The sequence below is a fragment of the Lonchura striata genome, chromosome 5 (assembly GCF_050655825.1).
Source record: "Lonchura striata isolate lonStrDom1 chromosome 5, ASM5065582v1, whole genome shotgun sequence".
In the NCBI taxonomy this organism is placed as follows: domain Eukaryota; kingdom Metazoa; phylum Chordata; class Aves; order Passeriformes; family Estrildidae; genus Lonchura; species Lonchura striata.
Window position 1 is genome coordinate 53,700,119 of NC_140707.1, and position 20,722 is coordinate 53,720,840.

At 40.6% G+C, this 20,722-nt stretch overlaps 1 protein-coding gene across 8 annotated transcripts in view; it reads right to left on the reverse strand.

The window, feature by feature from the left end:
- Window positions 1–13,599: 13,599 nt before the first annotated feature.
- Window positions 13,600–20,722, reverse strand: part of STON2 (stonin 2) — a 68,087-nt gene continuing 60,964 nt past the window's right edge. For all 8 annotated transcript variants that reach the window (XM_077784007.2, XM_085580602.1, XM_085580605.1 and 5 more), the window contains 2 exons: window positions 19,360–19,562; window positions 13,600–18,082 (listed from right to left, as the gene is read on the reverse strand). In XM_077784007.2, the coding sequence (XP_077640133.2) occupies window positions 18,002–18,082; window positions 19,360–19,562 (284 nt within the window). In that variant the 3' untranslated portion in view covers window positions 13,600–18,001. The remainder of the gene's footprint in view (window positions 18,083–19,359; window positions 19,563–20,722) is intronic.

Consider the following 20,722-nt stretch of genomic DNA (forward strand, 5'->3'; position numbering starts at 1 on the left):
GCGGGGGACGCGGGCGGGGGGGGCGCGAAGCACCGCGAGAGCTGCCGCGAGACCGCGCCGGGACCGAGGCGTCACGCGGGCGCCCCGCCCCCGCCGCCATGACACCTACCGAGGCGGAAGTGGCGGCGCGGCCGGGCCCCAGCGAGGCGGAAGCGCCTTCGCCTCTCCCCGCCCGCCTGAGCGCGGGACGGACAAACGGAACCGCTTCGTTGGGAGAAGTCCTGCGAGACCGTGGAGTCCAGCCAATGGCCGAACAGCCCCGTGTCAGCTACACTAGGGCACTAAGTGTCACGTCCTTAAACACCTCCACGGATCATGCTTCCACCGCCTCTCTGGGCAGCTTATTCCAGTGTCTAATCACTTTTATGTGAAGAAATTCACCCTGATGGCCACCCTCAACCTCCCCTGTCCTGTCCCTGGTTGTCTGGCAGAAGAGATGAATCTCCACTTGGCTACCACCTTCCTTCAGGTGGTCATAGAGAGCAAAAACATCCCCCAGAGCCTCCTTTTCTCCAGGCTCAACAACCCCAGCTCTCTCAGCTGCTCCTCATCAGACTTGTGTCCCAGACCCTTCACCAGCTTCATTCCCTTTCTCTAGACGTGGTCCAACCCCTCGATGTCCTCCCTGAAGTGAGGCTCAGAACTGAACACAGAATTCAAAGTGCAGCCCCACCAGTGCTAAGTAGAGGGAGAAGATAAATGCCCTGGTCCTGCTGGCCACACTATGGCTGATACAAGCCAAGATGCCATCAGCCTTCTTGGCCACCAGAGCACACCTGACTGTGTTCAGCTGCTGTTAACCAGGGCTGGGCTATGGTGCCTGCAGCAGGGCACAGTGCTGGGAGAAGAGCTGGCAGCCCTCACACGCTCGGGCCCTGCTGTCCAAGCTGCGGGTGACAGCTGGTGCCAGGCTCTGCAGAAATCAACACGCCTCACCTCGGTCCCCAGGAGGTTGCTCCAAGGCAATTAAAAACTGCAAGTAATCACTACTAGACAGAAATGGCTCTTCTGGGCCCACGAGGAAGGGGTCCTGAACCCTGCTCAGCATTGTGAGCACTGGTGCTTTCCCTCACAAGAAGTTGATTAAAGGCTGCCCAGGCCTATGTGCCACTGTTGTAGGAGAGTGCTACCACTGGGGCTAGTAGCTGAGGCTAGAGGTGGCCAGGAAGAGGGAGGCAGCACAACCTAAGCATTTACAGCTGTCCTTCCTCAGGGTCTCCTCAAGGCCCACAGGTGCTTACTGATCTGCAATGTTGCTGCTTTTAACAGTTCTTCGTCAAGTCAGTGGCAACAGGATCTCCCATCTGTGCAAGAGGTTGTGAGAGCTCTGTCAGCTGGCTTAACTTCCATTCTCCCCTTTTTATTATCTTATTCTTCCATTCCCTTTTTATCCTCTTTCTCTATGGTAACCTATGAGAGGTATGTTGTATGGGAAAATCTTCTTAACTCTGAGTATTGTTCCATCTGTGTTGACCACTCCCACCTTCACTCAATCCGTAGCACAACTTCTGAACTCCACTCATCCCTTAGATCTCCATCAATAACTCACTTGTGTGAAGTCCACTCAAGCATAAATGAAAAATAATGTTGAATTCTGATTTGGCATAAACAAGGCGTAGTAGGTTACATGCCTTCAACAATTGTGGTGGTGTAAACTACATTTGTTAAATAACCTTCAGCCTGAAGTCCTCTCTATTAGCTAACCCCAGTAACAAGTTCAGGAACTCCTGTCTGGTATCTTTTGATGGGGAGGAGTTTGTTAGTGGGTATAGTGGGTACAGGAGGCCTTCCTCTCCAGTTCCTCAAAATCTTTCATTTCTACAGGAATACACACTACCTTTCCTGCTGGACTGCAGGCTTTGTATAGGGACGTGACTGGTTGGTTTAGAGTGGGTTCACTGATTAAGTCATTATTCACTGTGCACATTGCTGAAGCCCTGGCCAAAATAATAGTATAATTTACAAAGTTCTACCATTCTCATCTGTCCAACCTCACCTTTTTGCTGGAGTTTTCCACCTGCATAGCACAGCCAATGGGACTGAGGAAGATCTGCCCACTCAGGAGCCCTAATTCGCGGTCTGATGAATGAATTACAGGGATTGATTGAGATGCTGGTGTCATTTGATTTCTGATACATCTGATAGGAATGTAGTAGTCTCTTGCAAAAAGTTTGTATTTCACTGTGAAACAAAACTGCCAAAATGACTGGCATGTTACCAGGAAAGAATCAGGTTGCCATTCATACCCCTTTTCTCTTCAAAACAAGGCATTGCATGGCTACAGTTTCCTACCCTGGAACCTACCTGGGAGGGCCCAGTTTTTTAGAGTGGCTTACTAAATAGTTAAAAATAATTATCATTTGAGCATGTTAGCAGTGCTGCCTCAGACTGTTGTCATAGTCCTTTCCATATTTCACCAGACTGCCTTTCCAGAAGATAAGACCTGTGTGCACAGCCCTCTCACAGTTTCTTAGGCACTAATACCCAGTTGTAGCACAGCACTGCAAACCCCTGAGTGCCTCTGAAGAATATTGCTGTGAACAAAATGAAACCCTCATGAGAAATGCCCCATTGAGTAAGACTAATGGTCCATTTAATTCATAGCAATTCAGCTGCTGCTTGGGGAGTCAAGCGAGTTGGCCGCTTCCTGAAGTCTGTTCACCCTGGCTGCCTGCTGTATGGATGTTAGAGGATTCTACTTCATTTAGCATTTTGTTCCACTGCAATAGCACACATGCTTGTGTATAGTGCAGGAGCAATGCTGGTAGTCTGGGGAGCATCAGAAAGCATAAGCTACATAACAGCATTAATTTTATAGTTATCTGTATTTATCTGCCAGCATTCTCCTTTGTTTGCTGGGCAAGCATGAATCTTCCTAAGCTTCTGTATTACCCTGTCTGTCATCTTACTCCCCAAGGTTTCTACCACTGACAACTCAGGGTAGCTTCACCAGGTTTAGCAATAATTTCAGCTGTACTGTTGGGTAGGCATTTCTATTTTAGCTATTGGGCTGGCTAGACTTCAGCCCCATAGTGAAGATGGACATTACATTGAGAGCTATGGTGAGATTTGGGTAAACTTTCTCCTTCAATGCAAAAATCGGGCCAAATATAGGATAGTGTAGGGAAAACCGATTTGTGCATAAGATCAAAAACTGATCCTTGATGTGTTAGAGAAGGAAATAATATAGAAAAGTTCCCACTCAATCCTAGACACAATCATATTTCTTCCTCTACCAAATGTTTGAGTTAAAGACAAACCATCTTTTGCAGCAAACATTTTGCTCCCAGAGACACACAGTTTACATTGAGTACCCTGAATGATTCCTAGCCTGTTCAGAAGCATCCCTCGCTTCTCCTCAGCAGGGCAAATTACTTACCACTGCAACAGTAGCTAAATTAATACAAAGGGTCTAGGATATGGGGATACCTGTAGTTCATCTTCTTTGTAGTCTGTCATGGTGATACTTCTTTTAGAATAGAGATTTTTGCACTTGTGAATAGAAAGCTGCAGGGGGTTGGGAAGGAATAAATAAATTTTCTTCAGCATGATTTTTGGGTTGACCACCCTTCCACTTTCAAGTTCTTGGCAAGTACTAATGAGTTGCTCTACACAGCATATCTTTCAAGAAGACATTTGCAAAGGGATAACTGATGTATAAGTATTTGCTTATGCGGGAAGAATGGGACACACTTGAATCTAGAAAGTCAAAGACGTAAAAGTATCTGTCATTGCCACAGAAAACCGCCAGCTAGCAACACGGAGCTGGAAGAAAGAACCACAAAGCCTTGATGCTAAGTTAAAACACATTCAATGTAAGTTGCAACATTAATTTATATTTTTCTCTGTTGTTAATTGTGTTTTTTTTTTTTTAATGAGGTTTTTGTGGTTCATCTGAAAATTGTAAAAAAAAAAAAATCTGAAACTATTTTTCTGCCCCAAGAACAGACCATGCTTTATCTCCTATACCTGGAGAAATCACTACCAGACCAGTATCAGCATGCACTCATTTTTCTTTGAAATAATTTCTGATCATACAGTGAAGAATAGAGTACTTAGTATGAGGTGTTGCTGACAACACTGGTTTTTAATTTGCTAATTCTTGAAACAAAGCAAAACTTGTTTTGTTGATGACTTGTGATTATGTATACTAGTGCCCCTTCCCTCTGAGGGGGGTGGTTGAGCAAGGAAAACAAAAATTGGTCTTAACGATATTAAAGGATGACAGAGTGATGCTCACCATCAGCACGCCTTCCAGAGTCTCTCTTGCCTTCAGCAACAGGTTTTGCAAGAAGGTTTTTTTTAGCAAGGCAGAAATGGAATTAAATAGCTCACATCACCCTTATTGCAAGGCACCTCTATTCTTTGAGTTGGATTACTATCACGTCTAGAATTTGGAGCACAGCAATGTATTGCACAGCAGCATATTGCAACACCAGTTTAAGGGTCTAGTATATGTACAATTCAACAGCCCTCCTCACAGCCCACAGAGAGCTAAACCTTATCCCACAGCAATGTATTTTGCATCATGATCTTGCAGAGGGCAGACAACGTTTCAGTGAAGTCTCATCTTTTAAGTGCTAAAGCAGGCAAGGCTTTCAAGAAAGCCTTAAAAAGTCCCTAAAATTCTGAAGGTTAGAGCTTCTCTGAAAGCGTGTGAGTTAAAGGAGTGTCTCTGAGTTACACATTAAGCTTTTATTTCATTATTAGTTTTGTAGAATCTCAGGCCTGCTCTGCTCTTACCAAGTACTTACTGAAGCAAAGTAGGAAATACAGATAATTTTTTTCTTTAATATAGTCTGTTTACTGTCAGAATACCTATCTTTTTTTATAACAACTTACATATACCCCTTTCTCATTAGGGCATGTCTAAACTGGACAATAAAATTATGTGCTTAGTTATCCAGTCAGAGCCAAATTACTACCAACATAAGAAAGCAATCTTCCCTGCCCCAAGCAAAATACCTAAGTTGCAACTTCACAGAAGATTTACAAGAGCAGGTGACCAGCTACTATTCATTACTGTAGCTCCTTTTGTCCCTATCTGTTTTCAACAGATATTCACCTCTTCAAAGACTGAAGAGCAGCACCACAAAAGCCAGGGGACCAATCAGAGATTTCCTTCTAAAGCTGCTGCTAACAACTGCTCAACCCTTTCTTTCAATGCCAGGGTTTCTCTTCTAGCAGATTCGGAGTTCCCTATCTGACCTATACACAAACTCCATGTCAGATTTTGCAAAACTACTCCTTTTCTAGGACCGCTCCTGCCTCCTCTGCTTAGGAAATTGACTTTCCTCAAGGAATCATTTCACACCTGTGCACCGTGGTCTTTATAACAGCTGTTTCTAGTAAATGATCAGCTATAGCTGGAGGGAACAAATAGGTCTTTTCCAGGCTCTTGCCATATGCTGCATTTATTTTACAGAAGTTTTTGCCATCGTGATTTTTGTGGACCAGAGATTGTGGGATTTTTTTCATGTTTCTGGTTGACAAAACTACACTTAATTTGTAAAGGCAAAACTTGATTGAGACACTGACTCAGTTTTCTCATGACCCTCCAAAGTATTCAGTGATAATGAGAATTTCAGACATTTGTACTTCCTTCCCATGCCACTCTGTGCCCGTTCTATCTCTGTGCCAGTACTCTGCTTTTGCCAGTTCCTTGCTGTGCTTTTTTTTTTTTTCTCTCCCGTGTTGGCTAATTTTTAACCTGGATCAGTTTCCTGATCTGGTTCATAGGGCAGCCCTACAAAAGACGTGTTAAAGAGCTGACAGGAGTAGAAATAAGTGACTAAAGGAGGAAATGCTTCAAAACAACATTGTTGCCAAATGCTTTGTCATGTAGAAAGGTCTCCAGGATTCCTTTTAGCGAAAAAGAATTGGCCATTACTAAAAGGCATACCCCGCTTGCTGTAATCAAACTCTCATGCTTGTAGCAAGAAGATTACTGCTCTCAGAGCGTAGACCACCCCTTCATGATTCATGTGTGCATGTTTGACATAACCCTGAAGTCTCCACAAACTGAATGATTCATAATTTGAATACAGAGTACCGATGCTTAAATAGCTAAAAAAAGTCCCTAAAATTCTGAAGGTTAGAGCTTCTCTGAAAGGGTGTGAGGTAAAGAAGTGCCTTTGAGTTCCACATTCTGCATTAGTACTTGCTGAAGTGCTTTTAAAGTAGTAGCGCTATTCACTCAGGCTGTAACTGTTATGGATCACAGCTACTCAGCTGTGATGATGTTTCAGCAACAGCCAAAATATTGCTGTCTCTGATCTGTGAAACCAAATAAGTCAGATTACAAAAAGCTAGACTTAAAATACCAATTAGTCTCCTCATACACAATGTTCTACTTTACTGATCCAAAGCAGAGCTGTACATAGCATGCTGATAGATGTTTTTACTGATTACTGCCATATATTCCATCCAGCAGCAATGATGTGCAAAGGTCTACAGCAGAACTGAATTAACTTTAGCAAAATTATTCCTGATATATACAAGCATCAGAGGATGAAATATCCATAAAGAAAAATTTGCAGAGTGACCTATATAGTGTGCCTTTGAAAGCCTTATATACCTCAGGCTCCATGTGGTGACCTAAGATAGAGTAATTCACCTGGGGAAGGCCAGAATACAGATACATAGTGTGTAACTATGGCATGGTGCTGCTCTATGTGAGTGGTAACTCTGTGATTCCTTCAGGAGTGTGTGTGTTTGTGTAGCCTCAGCTTCCCTGGCACAGCTGGCAGAGTGGGAGACAGCACACAGGCTGCTGCCACCAAGCAGAGATGTGCTGTGATGGATTTTATTCTGTCGCTTTTCCTTCAGCCACACGTTCACACATCTGCTAAAAATGCTTTTGTGCGAGGCAGGGAGGGAGTGATGGGAATGATCATCACATCTCCACATGTTCCCCTTCAGATGCTCACTGCCTGCTACTTAATACTTCTGTTCCTTTGTGCCCAAGTAAGTGGCCTTGCAATCCCACACCAGCTTCTGGGTTGCTGAGAATTTCATAGAGCTGATGTAAGGGCAAGGAGGGCACCTTTCATGGAAAAACCATGTGTGCCCTACACTTTGCAGCTTGTTCAGAGGTGATCCTATGTCCTCTCTGGGACCCAGCATGAGAGGCATCAGACAGACAAGAAGAAATTTTTTTTCTTCCCTTGATGAGTCCTAGGGTTGTTTTTCACAGGACTGAGTGGATTTTGCAGAAAACAACTCCAGTTCAGTTTTGGCTGAATTTAGTCTTCCCAGTGAGGAACAGTGAACATAAACTCAGCTGGAACCAACCTATGGCTTATGAGTGAGTAGTTAATGTGGAATTCTCATTCTGAGGCAAATTATCTAACTGCAAAGCTGCATTAGTATGAGAACTGCTGGGCAGCTGGAGTATGGCTTTAAGAGAAAGGAAAACAGCAGGAATGAGCCCAGCCCATCATGTATTGGAGCCTTAGGACCATAGGCATTTATTGTCATTCCTAACATGTGACGCATTTCTGGAGCTCCCCTCTGATCCAGTCTTCATGGTAATTGATAAATAACCTGGGAGTCTTAGCATACCAAGATTTTGACAGCTGCCAACATATTAAAAAATGGGAAGCAGCACTTATAGACTGGAACTCACGTTTTCCCTCAGCTGTTCCCTAGTCCCTGCCTTGCTGCTTTGGACGAAAGAGAGTTCTTCCATCTTAAGCATCATCTTCCACTAGACAACTCCCTAGATTTGCAATACGGCCTACTGACATCAGCCATCTCATTTCTCCCACTGAGACTCTGGGCAGACTACTGGTCAATGTGGCTGTGTCTCTGTTGAAAGAAAATATTTCTAGTGAGGCTTCCCATCATATTTGCAATATTTGCACTATTTTATGGTATGAGCAGAACACCTGCTGAGCAGAAAACAGAACTTCAGTTTATAGAGTTTTCCTACAGCTGGATTTTTTCTGGAGAGACTGACCCATGCTCTGACCCATCTGTTCAGAGGCAGACACAGTTTAAAACTTACGTGATGAGGATGCAATCATGCCTTTATTGGATGAGGCACAAGGGATGAAGCACAAGGGATGATTTTTCCCAAGGAGTTCTAGCTGTCACTGCAGCCAGCCCCTGGTAGTGTGTACTTTGAGCTCAGCTGGGCTCAGCTCTCATGCATGTTTTCACTAGCCAGCTGTCAAGGAGGTGCTGATGGGTATCATCTAATGTGAAGTAAATGAGAGTACCTTCAAAGCCAAAGTGATAAGGTCTCTATTCACATCATTTGAAAAGTTATGTAAATATATGAGTGGTCAAAGCAAGTCCCTTGCCCTGCTGCCAAAGCCAGATGAAGTTGGGGATGAAGCTGGAGGATACAACCAAGTGGTGTAGAACTAGAAAGACATTTTTAGGCCTGACAAAGCAAGATGACCAGCAGTAGTGTTTGAACTGTGCAGATTGTTCTCTTTCTATTACTACAGACTTCTGCAAATGTTCATGTCCCTCCTTCCCATTTTCTAGCTCTAACTTTCAAGATAAAATTCACATCTCTTTCTGAATGCTGTGTCAGGCTATAGAGTGCTATATTGATATCAGTGTAAACTGCAAAAGAATTAAGGGCACAAGGCAGGCACACTCAAGGTCTGTCACACTGCAAATGCTGTAAGTCTGCTAAGGACTTTGAAGGGAGATGTTCTGGGTTGGGGAAACAATGAAGGGACATTAGATATACATTCAGCTGGGGTTTTACCATTCCAAGTCAGCTATTTAATGCTGTCTTGGTTTTCCTATCATCTTAGAGGTACTGTCCTTTATTTAACTCTTCAGATAGCTTGATTTCTTAATGTTTTAAATGGACTATGTAATATTTAAATGGAAGATGATAGGAAAGAACAAAGCGATATCCTAAAATGTATGGGCCATGGGTTTTTGGATGACTTGAAAATATCACATCCCCTGAAGTATATCTTAGTAGCTCCTAGGTATAGCTCCTACATGTGGCTTACTTTAATCCAACATTCAGACCAAATTACAAAACATAACCAGCCTGATTTTATCAAATCATTACCACTGATTTTATCAAAATGTTCAGCTGTTCCACATGAATGTGAAAAAGAATCTCTCTCTTAGGTAAACAATTTTTTTTAAAGCTTTTTTTTCTTTTTGTGTACGAGAATCCAGACATAATGGGGCTTTTTCTACTAAACTTAAGACGGAGACTTACATCAGGAAGGCAACTATAAGAAACTGTGATCGTGGCTGCACTGTGAATGTTTCTTTTCCAAAGCTGGAAGTAAAAGAGGTAGCCACAAGAGGGAGGCAGAACTCCTATAGCAGTATAGTAACCCTAGCAAAAAACAAATCAGAAATACACTTTCAAATTTTCCTTCTTTGAGCTAAAGCTGTGCAGTAGCCCTTGCATTGTGAACAATAATTGTTGGCTGTAACTCCTATGAATGTAGCTTCAACGCATGGTAAATACTTAATGTAAGCTGAAAATTAATAACTAATAAATTATTTTCCTAAACCTAAAATTTAGGTAAGAAACTACTTCAGGAGAGATTGAAACTGATTTTCGTGTGCTTTTTTGTAGATGGGAACTAAGACTGCCCCCATTATTCAAAGGCATATAGTTGTATTTGTGCCAGGCTCTAATACAGAAAGTTCATTTTGTTTCTGGAAGAATACTTTTTATAACTATTTGCTTCTTAGCAAATACATCGTAAGGATGTATTTAAACCATTCAATTTCCATAGCACTTCAGCAAACAGATCAGGAACTAGCCTGATATGGTGCTATTATTTATCCTAGTAAGTATTTTTACTGGGCAACAGGCCTTCTAGATTCAGTGAGCTTGAAAGAGAAAGCAATTGGTGTTGTTCACATTGTTTATAGATAAGTTCTGCCACTGTGTGTCATTCACTGCACACCAATAGTGTAAGTTGTTTTTACTTCAGGACCAATAGAATTGGTCTAGGCGAAGCTCTCTATAAAAAGAGCACTGTATTTAAAATAAATCAGAGTTCTACTTAGCCTTCTGAAGTGGAGTCATTTCATCCTCAACAGCATCAATTTGGATGGAGGGAGAGGGTAGCTCTGGTGTCTAATTTCTGCTCCAAGGACTATTTCCATAATATACGCAGCAGAATTTCAAAAACTGCAGTCAAGGATTGACAAACCTGATCAGTACTCTAAACCCTCAAAGTCTTCAATTCTTCTTTTCAGTCTTTAATTGTCTCCACCTCTGTACTCACCCTCTAAGTAGCTTCCAATAAGGAGAAGAAAGGGATCCCAAGCCCCTTCACTTCCCAGCAGTGCAGTGTTCTGACAAGTGCACAGCTTTATAGTACACAATGCTCATTTTGAGTACAGCAGCAGGTTGGATTCCTCAAGAGAGGGAAAGTAGGGGAATACCTTGCTTGAAAACCCAAGCTGGACTTGGCTGTATAGAACTGTGGTAGTTTGGGTACATACAGGAACAGCTGGTGTTTGCAGACATCCTTCATGCATATTTATGAGAGCTTCTAGGAATTATGTACTTCCAGAATGAGGCAGCAGCTGCATGTGGTTGATGACACAGGATTAGTGGGCTTGGCTGCCTGGACTTGGACTGAGCCACAGCGGCTTACCTCGGGGTGGTGGGGAATGGCTGTCTCTTTTAAGAGTGTCCAGAAAATAAAAAGGTCAAATTTTTTATTGAATTGTTCTTTGCATCAATGCATAATTGATGGATATATATCCTTGCATGCCTAAACAACACACACAAATGCTTTTGTTTTTTTGTAGAAAATAGTTAAACATTATCCTATTACAGCATTTTTTGTTGGAGATATTTGAAGTGCTTAATGGATGTAAACTTAAACTGAGTATGTGCATGACTGTGCAGACAGGTAAGGATACTTGGGTGAAAAGGTTAGTCAACATCATTGAAAAATTAATTTGTTGTCCTTTTCTCAGCTAAACATGGAATTAGCTGAGGTAATCAACTCTTATACCCCATTTTGAGATCCAACTGGTTTACAACAGGCCAAATTCTGCATGGAGTACACAGTCTTGAAAACTGGTGAGACCTGTGATTCGCTGAGGCTGCTTGGTGCAGCAGGTCAGTAGTCCAGGCAAGAACTTGGCAATGACCACTAGAGAGCAACAGTCTCTTCACTTCTGAGAACCCACGGAATGTGAGCACGCAGCTAAGTGCCTTGTTCCAATCTGTAGTTCACTTCTCCAGGTAAGACCCATACCACAGACCCCAACTTACCAAGCAGAAATATCAGTCAACTCACAATTTCATCAGCCAGGTCTGCTGGCTCTGAACAATTTGAGAGCTGATTTTGATTGTGTGGTTCAGATCGAAATCTAATTCTATTTATTCAAAAGCCTTCCAGTCTTTTATAATATTCATATTAATTTTTATAGCATTTGTTCCTTTGTTCCTAAGATCAGTATTTGTAGACTGGGACTCCCCAAGTCACATTTCATTGCAAAGTTCCTGATTTGTCACAGAACTTTGTGAGGTATTAGCACACATTTTTCTCTGCTGGGATTGTAACTTCAGCATATCCCATTTTGTCATCAGCACTCCCCTGGATGTTCTCCTTGCACAAACTGTCACTTCCTGACAGCCATGGCAAAAGGTACCTGTAACAGTTTGAGGAAAAAAAAAAATCAACCAAACCTGCTGACTGCTGCAGTGAGAAACAAGCTTTTGAAAAAAGAGAGATGGGCACAGGGGATGCCACAGCAGTTGAACTTTTAATCTCAGTTGAAAACTGTCTTCAGTTTTGCTTTTGTTTTGGTTGACCTGAAGTCAGAACTCTGCTAGCCTGCCTTCATTTGTGCACTGACACAAAGTTTTCCCGCTTCATTCCCTTTCAGTCTGAGTACTCTGTATTAGTATGATTGCTGAACTGACCATGCCCTAACAAATTTGTTTGCTTCCACAGAGGAGTTGAGCTCTCCTTTTCAGTCCTGCATCAGGAAAACTTTTACAAAAGAGGCTCCCAATTTAAGTTACTTTCAGCTATATTCAGCCCGTATTCAACCTTTTCCTTCAAAAGCTCACCAGGCTGAGCTGACTGCTCTGTTTATCTGCAGCCCCTGGGGTAGTAACAGCTGGGAGGCTGCAGAAGGGCCCCAGCCAGGGAAGGACCAGTCTGCCCAGACCTCCTGAACCCAGCATGTGTCTGCCACTTGCTGAAGTACACCAGTGCTACTGAAGGCAGTATTACAGTCGCCCCATTTCTGTCCCATTGTTCAGAGTTGAGAAAGACACCTTCATAGCTAGTGTATAAAACAATATTCAATTACTTTTTTATATACAGCAGTTGTTGTTAGGCTTCTGATACTGTGACCAAAAGGAGAATTTTTTCTGGAACTGGTGCACTTCATGTTTAAGAAGTATCTGCTGTGACCCACAGCTGCACCTAAGCTGAAACAGTGGGCTGCTCCTCCATCTTTTGATTAATCTCCAGCTGACCTTCAGTATTTTTTGTCTTAAAATAAATTTACAACATATCTGGGCTAGTCGGGGTAGGCAATCATGGTAACTAAGAGTACTGAAAGAAAATGGTGGGTTTTTTCCTGTCCAAATTGTGCTATCTCCCTCTAGTGATGTCTTTTGTTTGGGTATACATTGCACTGGCACTCTGACCTCCCCATCTCTTGTAGAATGTGATTTTGGCTTATCTCTAAGGACTACAGTTGCCAAGAAACTTTGAGCTCCTTGGTTTTAAAATTTCTGTTTCTCTAAATCTTTCTTTTTAAAAACATTATGCATATTAGCAAGCTAATAATAAAATCCTACCCTCCCAATTTTATATATTCATTTCCAAAAGTCACTGAGTAGCTGAATTGTAGTAAGAAACTCTTAGTACTAACAGCCACGGAATCTTAACTTTCCTTGTTTCTTCTGGCTGACCTGATTTACTCTTAAATAACAAATATGAGGTGTCGTACCTTGTTTACATCCATTTTCTGATATTGTAAAATTGTTGACTTACTGTCAGTTGTACTGAGCTCAGAGCAATATTCTGAACAGCACTTATGATATTTTATTTGGCCAAGAGAAGTGCCCAGCTCTTCAGTCTGATACAAAGAATGCTTTTTGAGAAAAACAGCAGACTGTAGTGGGTCTCAGTGACTCTGAGAGAAGTGGAAAGATGTGCTTACACATGGCTTACTGAACTTTGAAAGAACACAGAAAATAGTAACAGAGGACTCTATGTACTTTAGGCCTGATACTTGTTTGCAAACACGTTCTGATCACAGGGAGATGCCACTCTTTCATGTACTCCTGGTTTTAGTGGTCAGAGACCATTGTGCAGGGGCTTCAATCCTCAATTACTTTGTTTCCAAATGCTGGACCATCTTCCATATTATGTTAGTACTACTTCAAGCTGTTATGTGGCTCAGGCTCTAGGCCTGCTCCATTTCCTTCACAGTCTATTGTTCAAGCTGTCTGATCAAATGAAGTTATCTCTTTTCTGTATGTAGTCCCTTAACTTCTAATTTATGTTGTCCTTTATACCATTCAAAATACTCCTTTTCCTCTTCTGAATTCAAGATCTCTGATTTGTCAGAATATAAAGCACATACGAATTCAATTTCACAATGAAAATGTGGATATGCTGTTTCATTTTAACATTTATTTAAATTTTCATGTACTTTAAACAAAAACATGACATCCCATTTCAACTGATATAAAGAAAAAAATAAACCACTTCTACAAAGTTAGCCAGTGTATAGACTTATATTACAAAATAAGAAGGTAGAAACATGTTACAAAATAATAATTAAGCCAATCAATGTCAATAGTGCAAAGAATAAATTGCAAGTATGAAAGAGAGAGACAGGGAAGGAGGATAGGACGGATGGGAGGATGGATGGCTGAATGTGTGAGAGGTGGCTGGCTGACTGAACAAAACAGAAACATTAGGAAGAGCTGTGCATGTTATCACACAAAATTTTGTATCTTAGACATATCATGATGCAGATTTAACTTTAGTGGCAGAAGTGGGTAAGTACTTCATCCATTAAGTGATCTCTGTGTGCCGTAAATTCTCGTGCTGGTCAGTTCTAGAGATTAATACAGCTATGCACATGAGCTGCTAAGAGTCACTGAAGAAATTTTTCAACAACTGGAACAAAGGTGACCTTGGCACTGAAAGGCCAAGGAAATGACTGAGAATTTTATGCAAGCAAAAGAGCAAGCACCTCCAGACTGAACTTCATACACCTTTTCACTTGCTTTCATACTCTTTGGCATGCAATTGTTGTCTGTCCAGGAGGTGACTGTTCAAGAGGGAGTTTTAGCAGCTATGAAATAGCAACAGGTGTTGGACATCCTATCAAGTAACTGTCAGCCAGCAACCCACTAGAGAAGGAAGATTATTTCTGCAGTGTTTATAATGATACTGCTGACTGCTGTATCTGACTCCTTCATAGGATGACTAAATTTAAATCTAAATAAAAGAACAAAAATAACGTCAGTCAGTTTTAGTATTTCTCAGCTGAATTCACCATTTTCCTTTCCTATCAGAGTGTCCATAGTTAATAAATGTAAGAGACATTAACTAAAATAAGCTCAGCTGCCTAGAGATATTGTTCATCTTTACGTCTTGTGATCAAAGACACTTCATGTTTCTAGGCAAAATTCCATACAATACCTCAAGTCTTACCACAGTACAAACATTAAAACCCTAATGAGAAATAGAAAGAGGACCGAAAGTGGGAATCACTTCAGGGAGTAAATGTGTGCTTACCTTGAAGGCACATTTCCTGCATGGAGTGTTTAAGTACTACAAAGCTTTCAAATATACCAAAGGACAGTGATTGCATCTTTCTCAAAAGAAGCAGTAATCTGAAACTAGTCAGAGAGGTTTTTCTGCACAATGAGAAAAAAAAAAAAAAAAAAGAGCCAAACTAAACCCCCACTACAGGCACTGCTTGTATCTAAATAATTTCTGCTACTTTCTAACTCACAAACATCTCAGATCTTTTCCCTTATCTCCAATCAACAGTCTATTCAAATTACTACAGTACTAACATCAGCTAAGAGTATATGTACATGAAGTACATATATGACAGTGTGTAACACTGAAAAATTGGCACTATTTAATCAATAAAAAACAGTGACTACCTCAGTAAGGGCACTTAGGATCCCAGTGCTCAAATTCTCAATGCTCATAATGGTGCTGGACTGATAAAATAATTCAGCTGAGACACCTGGTGACACCAACAATAGACTTCCTAAAGATTTTGGTTATTAGCACTCTTGAAAAATCAAACTACTTACTCCAGTCCTTAGGAAATAAGATCTTTTGAGACTCTGGCAGGGGTATTCATCCTTAACTCTAGAAAATTCAGTGGCAGGTATATCTAAAAACACCCTCCAGAGATGAGAATGGATTAAAAAAGCTTTCACATAAACCAGAACACTTTTCCAGCTTTGCCTGCATAAATTCATGATAATTGGAAGAAATATTTCTGTGTACAAGTACACAAGAAAGATGAGAGTCAGGTTTTTCATTCACTAATTCTGAATTTAAAAAAAAAATCAGTGATGAAGTGGTAAAGAAATTAAGTAAATCCATAAAGTTCCGATATGTTTATCTTTCAGTTACTGGAACACAGAAAGTTCAGTGCACAGCTATGATAGGCTGAATAGTTTAACAATAGTTAATAGTTCAAGGCTGAATAGTTTAACAATTCAACAGTGCTGGAAAATTATATTCCTTTTATTTTCTCCCATCTTAAGATGTACAACATAATTTTGCTAACTTGTATTACTTATTTGTGTTCCCATGAGCTGAGGGGCAATAGACAAAAAAAATCAGACACTGAGCCTGCACGTCAGAGTAGAAAATCGCCATTTCATTCACAAAACAGTCTTACATTTCCTCAGTAACATCTCAGCACTGCTTCAGCTTGTTTTTTCTATTTCTTGATGGTGGGATTTCAGAAACTGTACATTAGGAGCTGCAGTGAAAAGCAGGAAGACCACCCAGAAATTCTTTGACTGCCTTTGACAGGAGTGGATTTTGTAGGGGTGCCATGCAATTCATCACAGCCAGCCTGTGCCAGAGCTGAGAATCAGCCACAAATTCAGCTCTCTCCTCCCAGATATTTGACAACCTATACAAGTTATCATTAATAATATCAGAAATTTTAATCTGTTGATCTCAAAATTCTTAATAAAAGTTAAAAGCATTCTTCCATTTACAGAGAGATCTTGCAAATGCTTAGTATTAACTGGTGTGCTCCAAGGAGCATTGTGGGCCCAGAAGGGCTACCTGCAGTGGAGTATTACAGGCTTGTTAGTAAGTCCTAGAAGGATTGAGACTTTACATATTTACAGAGCTGTACCTGTCTAAGTATGTGTCACTAGGGTGATGCAGGTTTGAAATGTAGGTGTATATAAAAAAGGCATATAAAAGTTCCCTACAATTTATTTTAAATTCTACCACTACCAGTCTCAGACTCAATGAAATTAATTTCATTATTTATTTGGGATTTTAACATTGTAGTAGTTTTTATAGGCGTCACAGTGAAAGTGGTAAATCAAGAGTATATTAATTTTTTTATATTAAATGTAAAATGAAATAAATTTATAAAAAAGCTTTCATTTTAATTCATTATGATTTTAAATTACATTGCCAAAGTTTTCCAAATGTGTATTTTATAGTCAGTAGTAACCTTTCAAAAGATAAATGATTTAATAAATTACTTACTTTACATTTAACATTACGAGACAAAATATTATACATGCCATAAAAACAACTAAAATTGGGTACTTTTAACACTGTTTTCTCTGAAAATATGTGTAAATGAGTGATTTATATCTCCTGCACTTTTATTTACAAAGAGGTTTTAAGACTTGCTATTGCTTCCAGCTAAGTGGGGATAAAAAAATCTCCAATATAGGAGCTTGTTAATTTTTGGAAAGAGATTTTGGGGCCCAGTTAATGGGAGTATTATAAAGATACAAAATACTTATATTCTAGGTTAAAGATAGAACATGAAAATATTGTGCTGGACAGACTTCCAAGGATTTTCAGGTAAACAAACAACATTTTCTGTTAAAGTAATTGTGTTCTGACATTTTCAATAGCCCATTTTACCCATCCAAGAAAACATACAAAAAACACCCAAACCCAAAACTAAACCCCCATGTTTTTCCCTTAAATATCTTTCTAGGCAGGAATGATCTAATCTTAGCAAAGTCCCCCTGGTATCTCCCCTACTATAACACAAATTCCCTATTACTAGCAGCCACAACCATGTTCAGTCAAGATACCAGAACGGCTCAGACTACAAAGTAAAAATTTTAAGAAATTGTAGAGGCTTTCCTGTAACTTGTGCAAACCCCATGAAAACGTGCACAGTAACATGTCACTCAAGGGATGAGACAGGAAGGGCTGAAGAGAGGGACAGCTCTGTGATCAGCTGTCCTGTCTGTAGTTCATCTAGTTCAACACAGACACCATCCTCTTTGTTTCAGATGCAGAGTGTGTTGATTCTTCAGAATGATGCTCAGGGTTTTCACTCTGCGGACCATTTCAGAAAGGAGATTTTATATAATTTTCCACTTGATCCTCCCTGAATTTTATTTGGCAGTTCAGAAGGAAGCAATTCAGTCAAAGGCCAAACCAAAAGGCATTGAAACAAAATGCTTAATGTGGGAGGGCAAGATTGTGAGATAAAGGCTGTTTTCTGATGTGGCTGCGATGGTTGCCAGACCATACTTGAGTGCAGAACCTAAAATGGTGCAAAGGCAGAAAAGGCAGGCTTGACTGTACAACTGTACTTGTTCCAGCAAAGGCCTCTGGATCCCCTCCAAACAAACCCTGACCACATTCTTCTCAAAGTACAGATTATCACAAGGACAAAAAATTATACTCTTCAGAGCATTATTTTAAAAGTACTAGTCCCTAATTTTTGAAAAGAAAAATACCCAAACCCTGCAAGTCCTTTCTTCCAGGCCTGTTAATTTGACCAACCCTCTTGGGACTTGCAGACTGATCTTCTTTTACTGTGTAGCACATTCATTGACTGTGGTACTTTCTCCCTTCAGATCCTCATTCAAGCTTTTTTTCTGCTCTATTTCGACCTGGTAGAAGAAAAAGAGGAAGAAAATTTGTAATAAGAAAGGAAAACAAAATATTTCAAATCTTCCTCAGTGGTGGTTCTTCTGCTCAGCAAAGAAACTCTTGGTGACCTGAGAGGGTTGTGAGGAAAAATAGACTGAGGATCAGGGAAAATTGGATTTTATTTACTATAAGGATTTTCAGTATAATCTAAGCGGTTCTACAATTCAGCAGTGTCATGAAATAATTTCCAGAAGAGATAATGTCATGCAGAGAACTCATATGATTTTATATTCATTACAATTCCCAGTTATACTCTGAATAAAAGCTCAGAACCAAATCTGCAGACGATAGGTGGCTTCCTACATGACAGGAGAAAATCAGCCTTAATTATAAATTCTGAGAAGACTGATGTATAAAGCAAAGAGATTTTTTTAATTCTCTTGAGTTTGAAGGGACTCATAAGGATCATCAAATCCAAGTTCCTGCTTCTTGAAGCAGTGCCTAACATTACCCCAAATCTCAGCACACTCCCTGCTGTCCTCAGGCTCAGAGGTGTTTTGGCTTACAGATACCAACTTGGATTGGGACAGGGCCAAGGGGATCTGTGTTTGGGTTCCAAATTTCCACATCTCTGAAAACTCAGGAATAATCCAATGTTTTAATTCTTAAAAGGGATACTTAGGAAGATCAAATATTATCTCCAGGGAACTTAAGAGATTACTAAAAATATAATTACAAATAACAGTAAAAATATTTGCCAATATTTGCATATTTTCAGAATCTCTTTATCACTGCTCTCAAAGAAGGCAAGGTAGGATGCCAATTTCTCTGCTGAGCATTCAGATAACATGCAAATTTACTGAGATATTTTGGCAGGTATATACATAGTGCACTTTCCTATCTGCTCCTCTCCTTAGGGCAGGCAGAAGAAAGAAGTATTTAAGCAGAGAAACACTGTGATTCTTTTGTCTACATTAGGACTCTCACAGTAGCAGTCCCACTAGGGAAGAGCAGCAAAACTCCTGTTCAAACTCTCCATATCATCTAATCCTCGGGAACTGGCTGTGTGCACGCTCTTCCACAGCCAACTGCATGCAAATTTATTCCATTTTCACTGAGATAATCCACTGCCTATTTACCATGAGTCAATAGCTACACATGGGTGGCTACTGCACACAGCCTGGCATGTGCCAAATTCCCACCTCTTTTGTCCATGGTATTTTATTTGCCTGCCCATACTTTTCAAGACAATGAAGCATGCAAAGTAACTATGGTGATTAGCACTGCTCAGTTTTACCTTGTAACTGTAGTGTGCTGAATAGTTGACCCACTTCCTCACATCGGTCTTGTCCTCGACAGAGATGGACCGAACGGTGGCTTTGGACGCAGAAGTGGCGGGCATGTCAAATTCCACATCTACATAGCGGACAAAACTGGAAGGCACTTCCCTGTCAGAGCCAAGCTCTAGGTGACAGAAAAAGCAGTGAGGATGGCCAGAAGCTGGAAAAAGAGAGTAAACAGTCATAAGAGTTGCGTCAGAGGAAGCAAAACACAATGCCTAGGAGAAAACAGAATCATGAAGCTGCAGGAAACTGTGAATCTCCCTAGGTGAATTAGCTCACAGCGTCTTACCTGCTTTGATGCAGTTGAAGTACCAAAGGAATTCAACAAAATGCAAAAAGGATTGCTAATCACTCTAGTTTGCCTTTAGTGGATGAAAATATAAGAAGTAAATGAAACACAGTAGGGTGAAAGTATTTGTCCTCTTGATTCCCTCAGTGTCTGTCACATGCTAAATACATCATGGCACATCCTTCTGAAATGTTGTGAAATGACAGTAAGGAAAGAGGGAGTTTGGAAATATTTGATGTTTATTTGAAATTGTTATTCCCCTTTTTAACAGAAGAAAATTTACTGGATAAGGTTAAATAACTTTCCCATGTTCAAAAAACAAATTTTTGCAAAACTTCAGAATAACCATTTATTCCTCACTGGAACCCATGACAAGGGGGCTAGTCATTAAGGATGGCAAGGAGAGGAGGTAATGTTTAGCTCTGTCATATGTAAATGATCCTTATTATTCTTTCTTCTTTGTTTTGCTGGACAGCAGTGATGTTTAGAAATTAAAGTAAGGTCTTCTAGTCAAACTAAGTTGGCTTTTTTTCTGATCGCTGCCAACTCCTTAAGCTCTTGAGCAAGTAATTCAAAGGCTCTGCCTCAGTTTTTCTATTTGCAAAATCAGGATGAAAGCCTTCACAGCCACACAGGGCTTTCTGATTGAAAAGATGCTATTATCTACATATGTGTAAATGAATGTGTAAGTAAATTAAAGGAATCTTGCCTGCCTTTATTATAGGCTTTAGGATTCCTGAATATTTGTTCACTAGGAAAGTTCTTCTCCATACAGGTCAGCAAAGTGTACAGGACAGAGACAAGGAAGGAGGAAGGCAGACAAATAAAGAGAACTGAGTGGGGAAAGCCCAGAAGCTCCCACTGGGAAAAGCTGGAATACACCTGCTTAGCCCAAAGTCAACCTTGCTAAACTGAAGCCTGGAAAGCAAGATGTAGGATTTTGAAGTATGACATGTCTCACCAGGATGAAATTAGGCAGTCTTTAGAGAGCTTAGGCATTGCAACATCCCACTTGACCTCTGAAATAG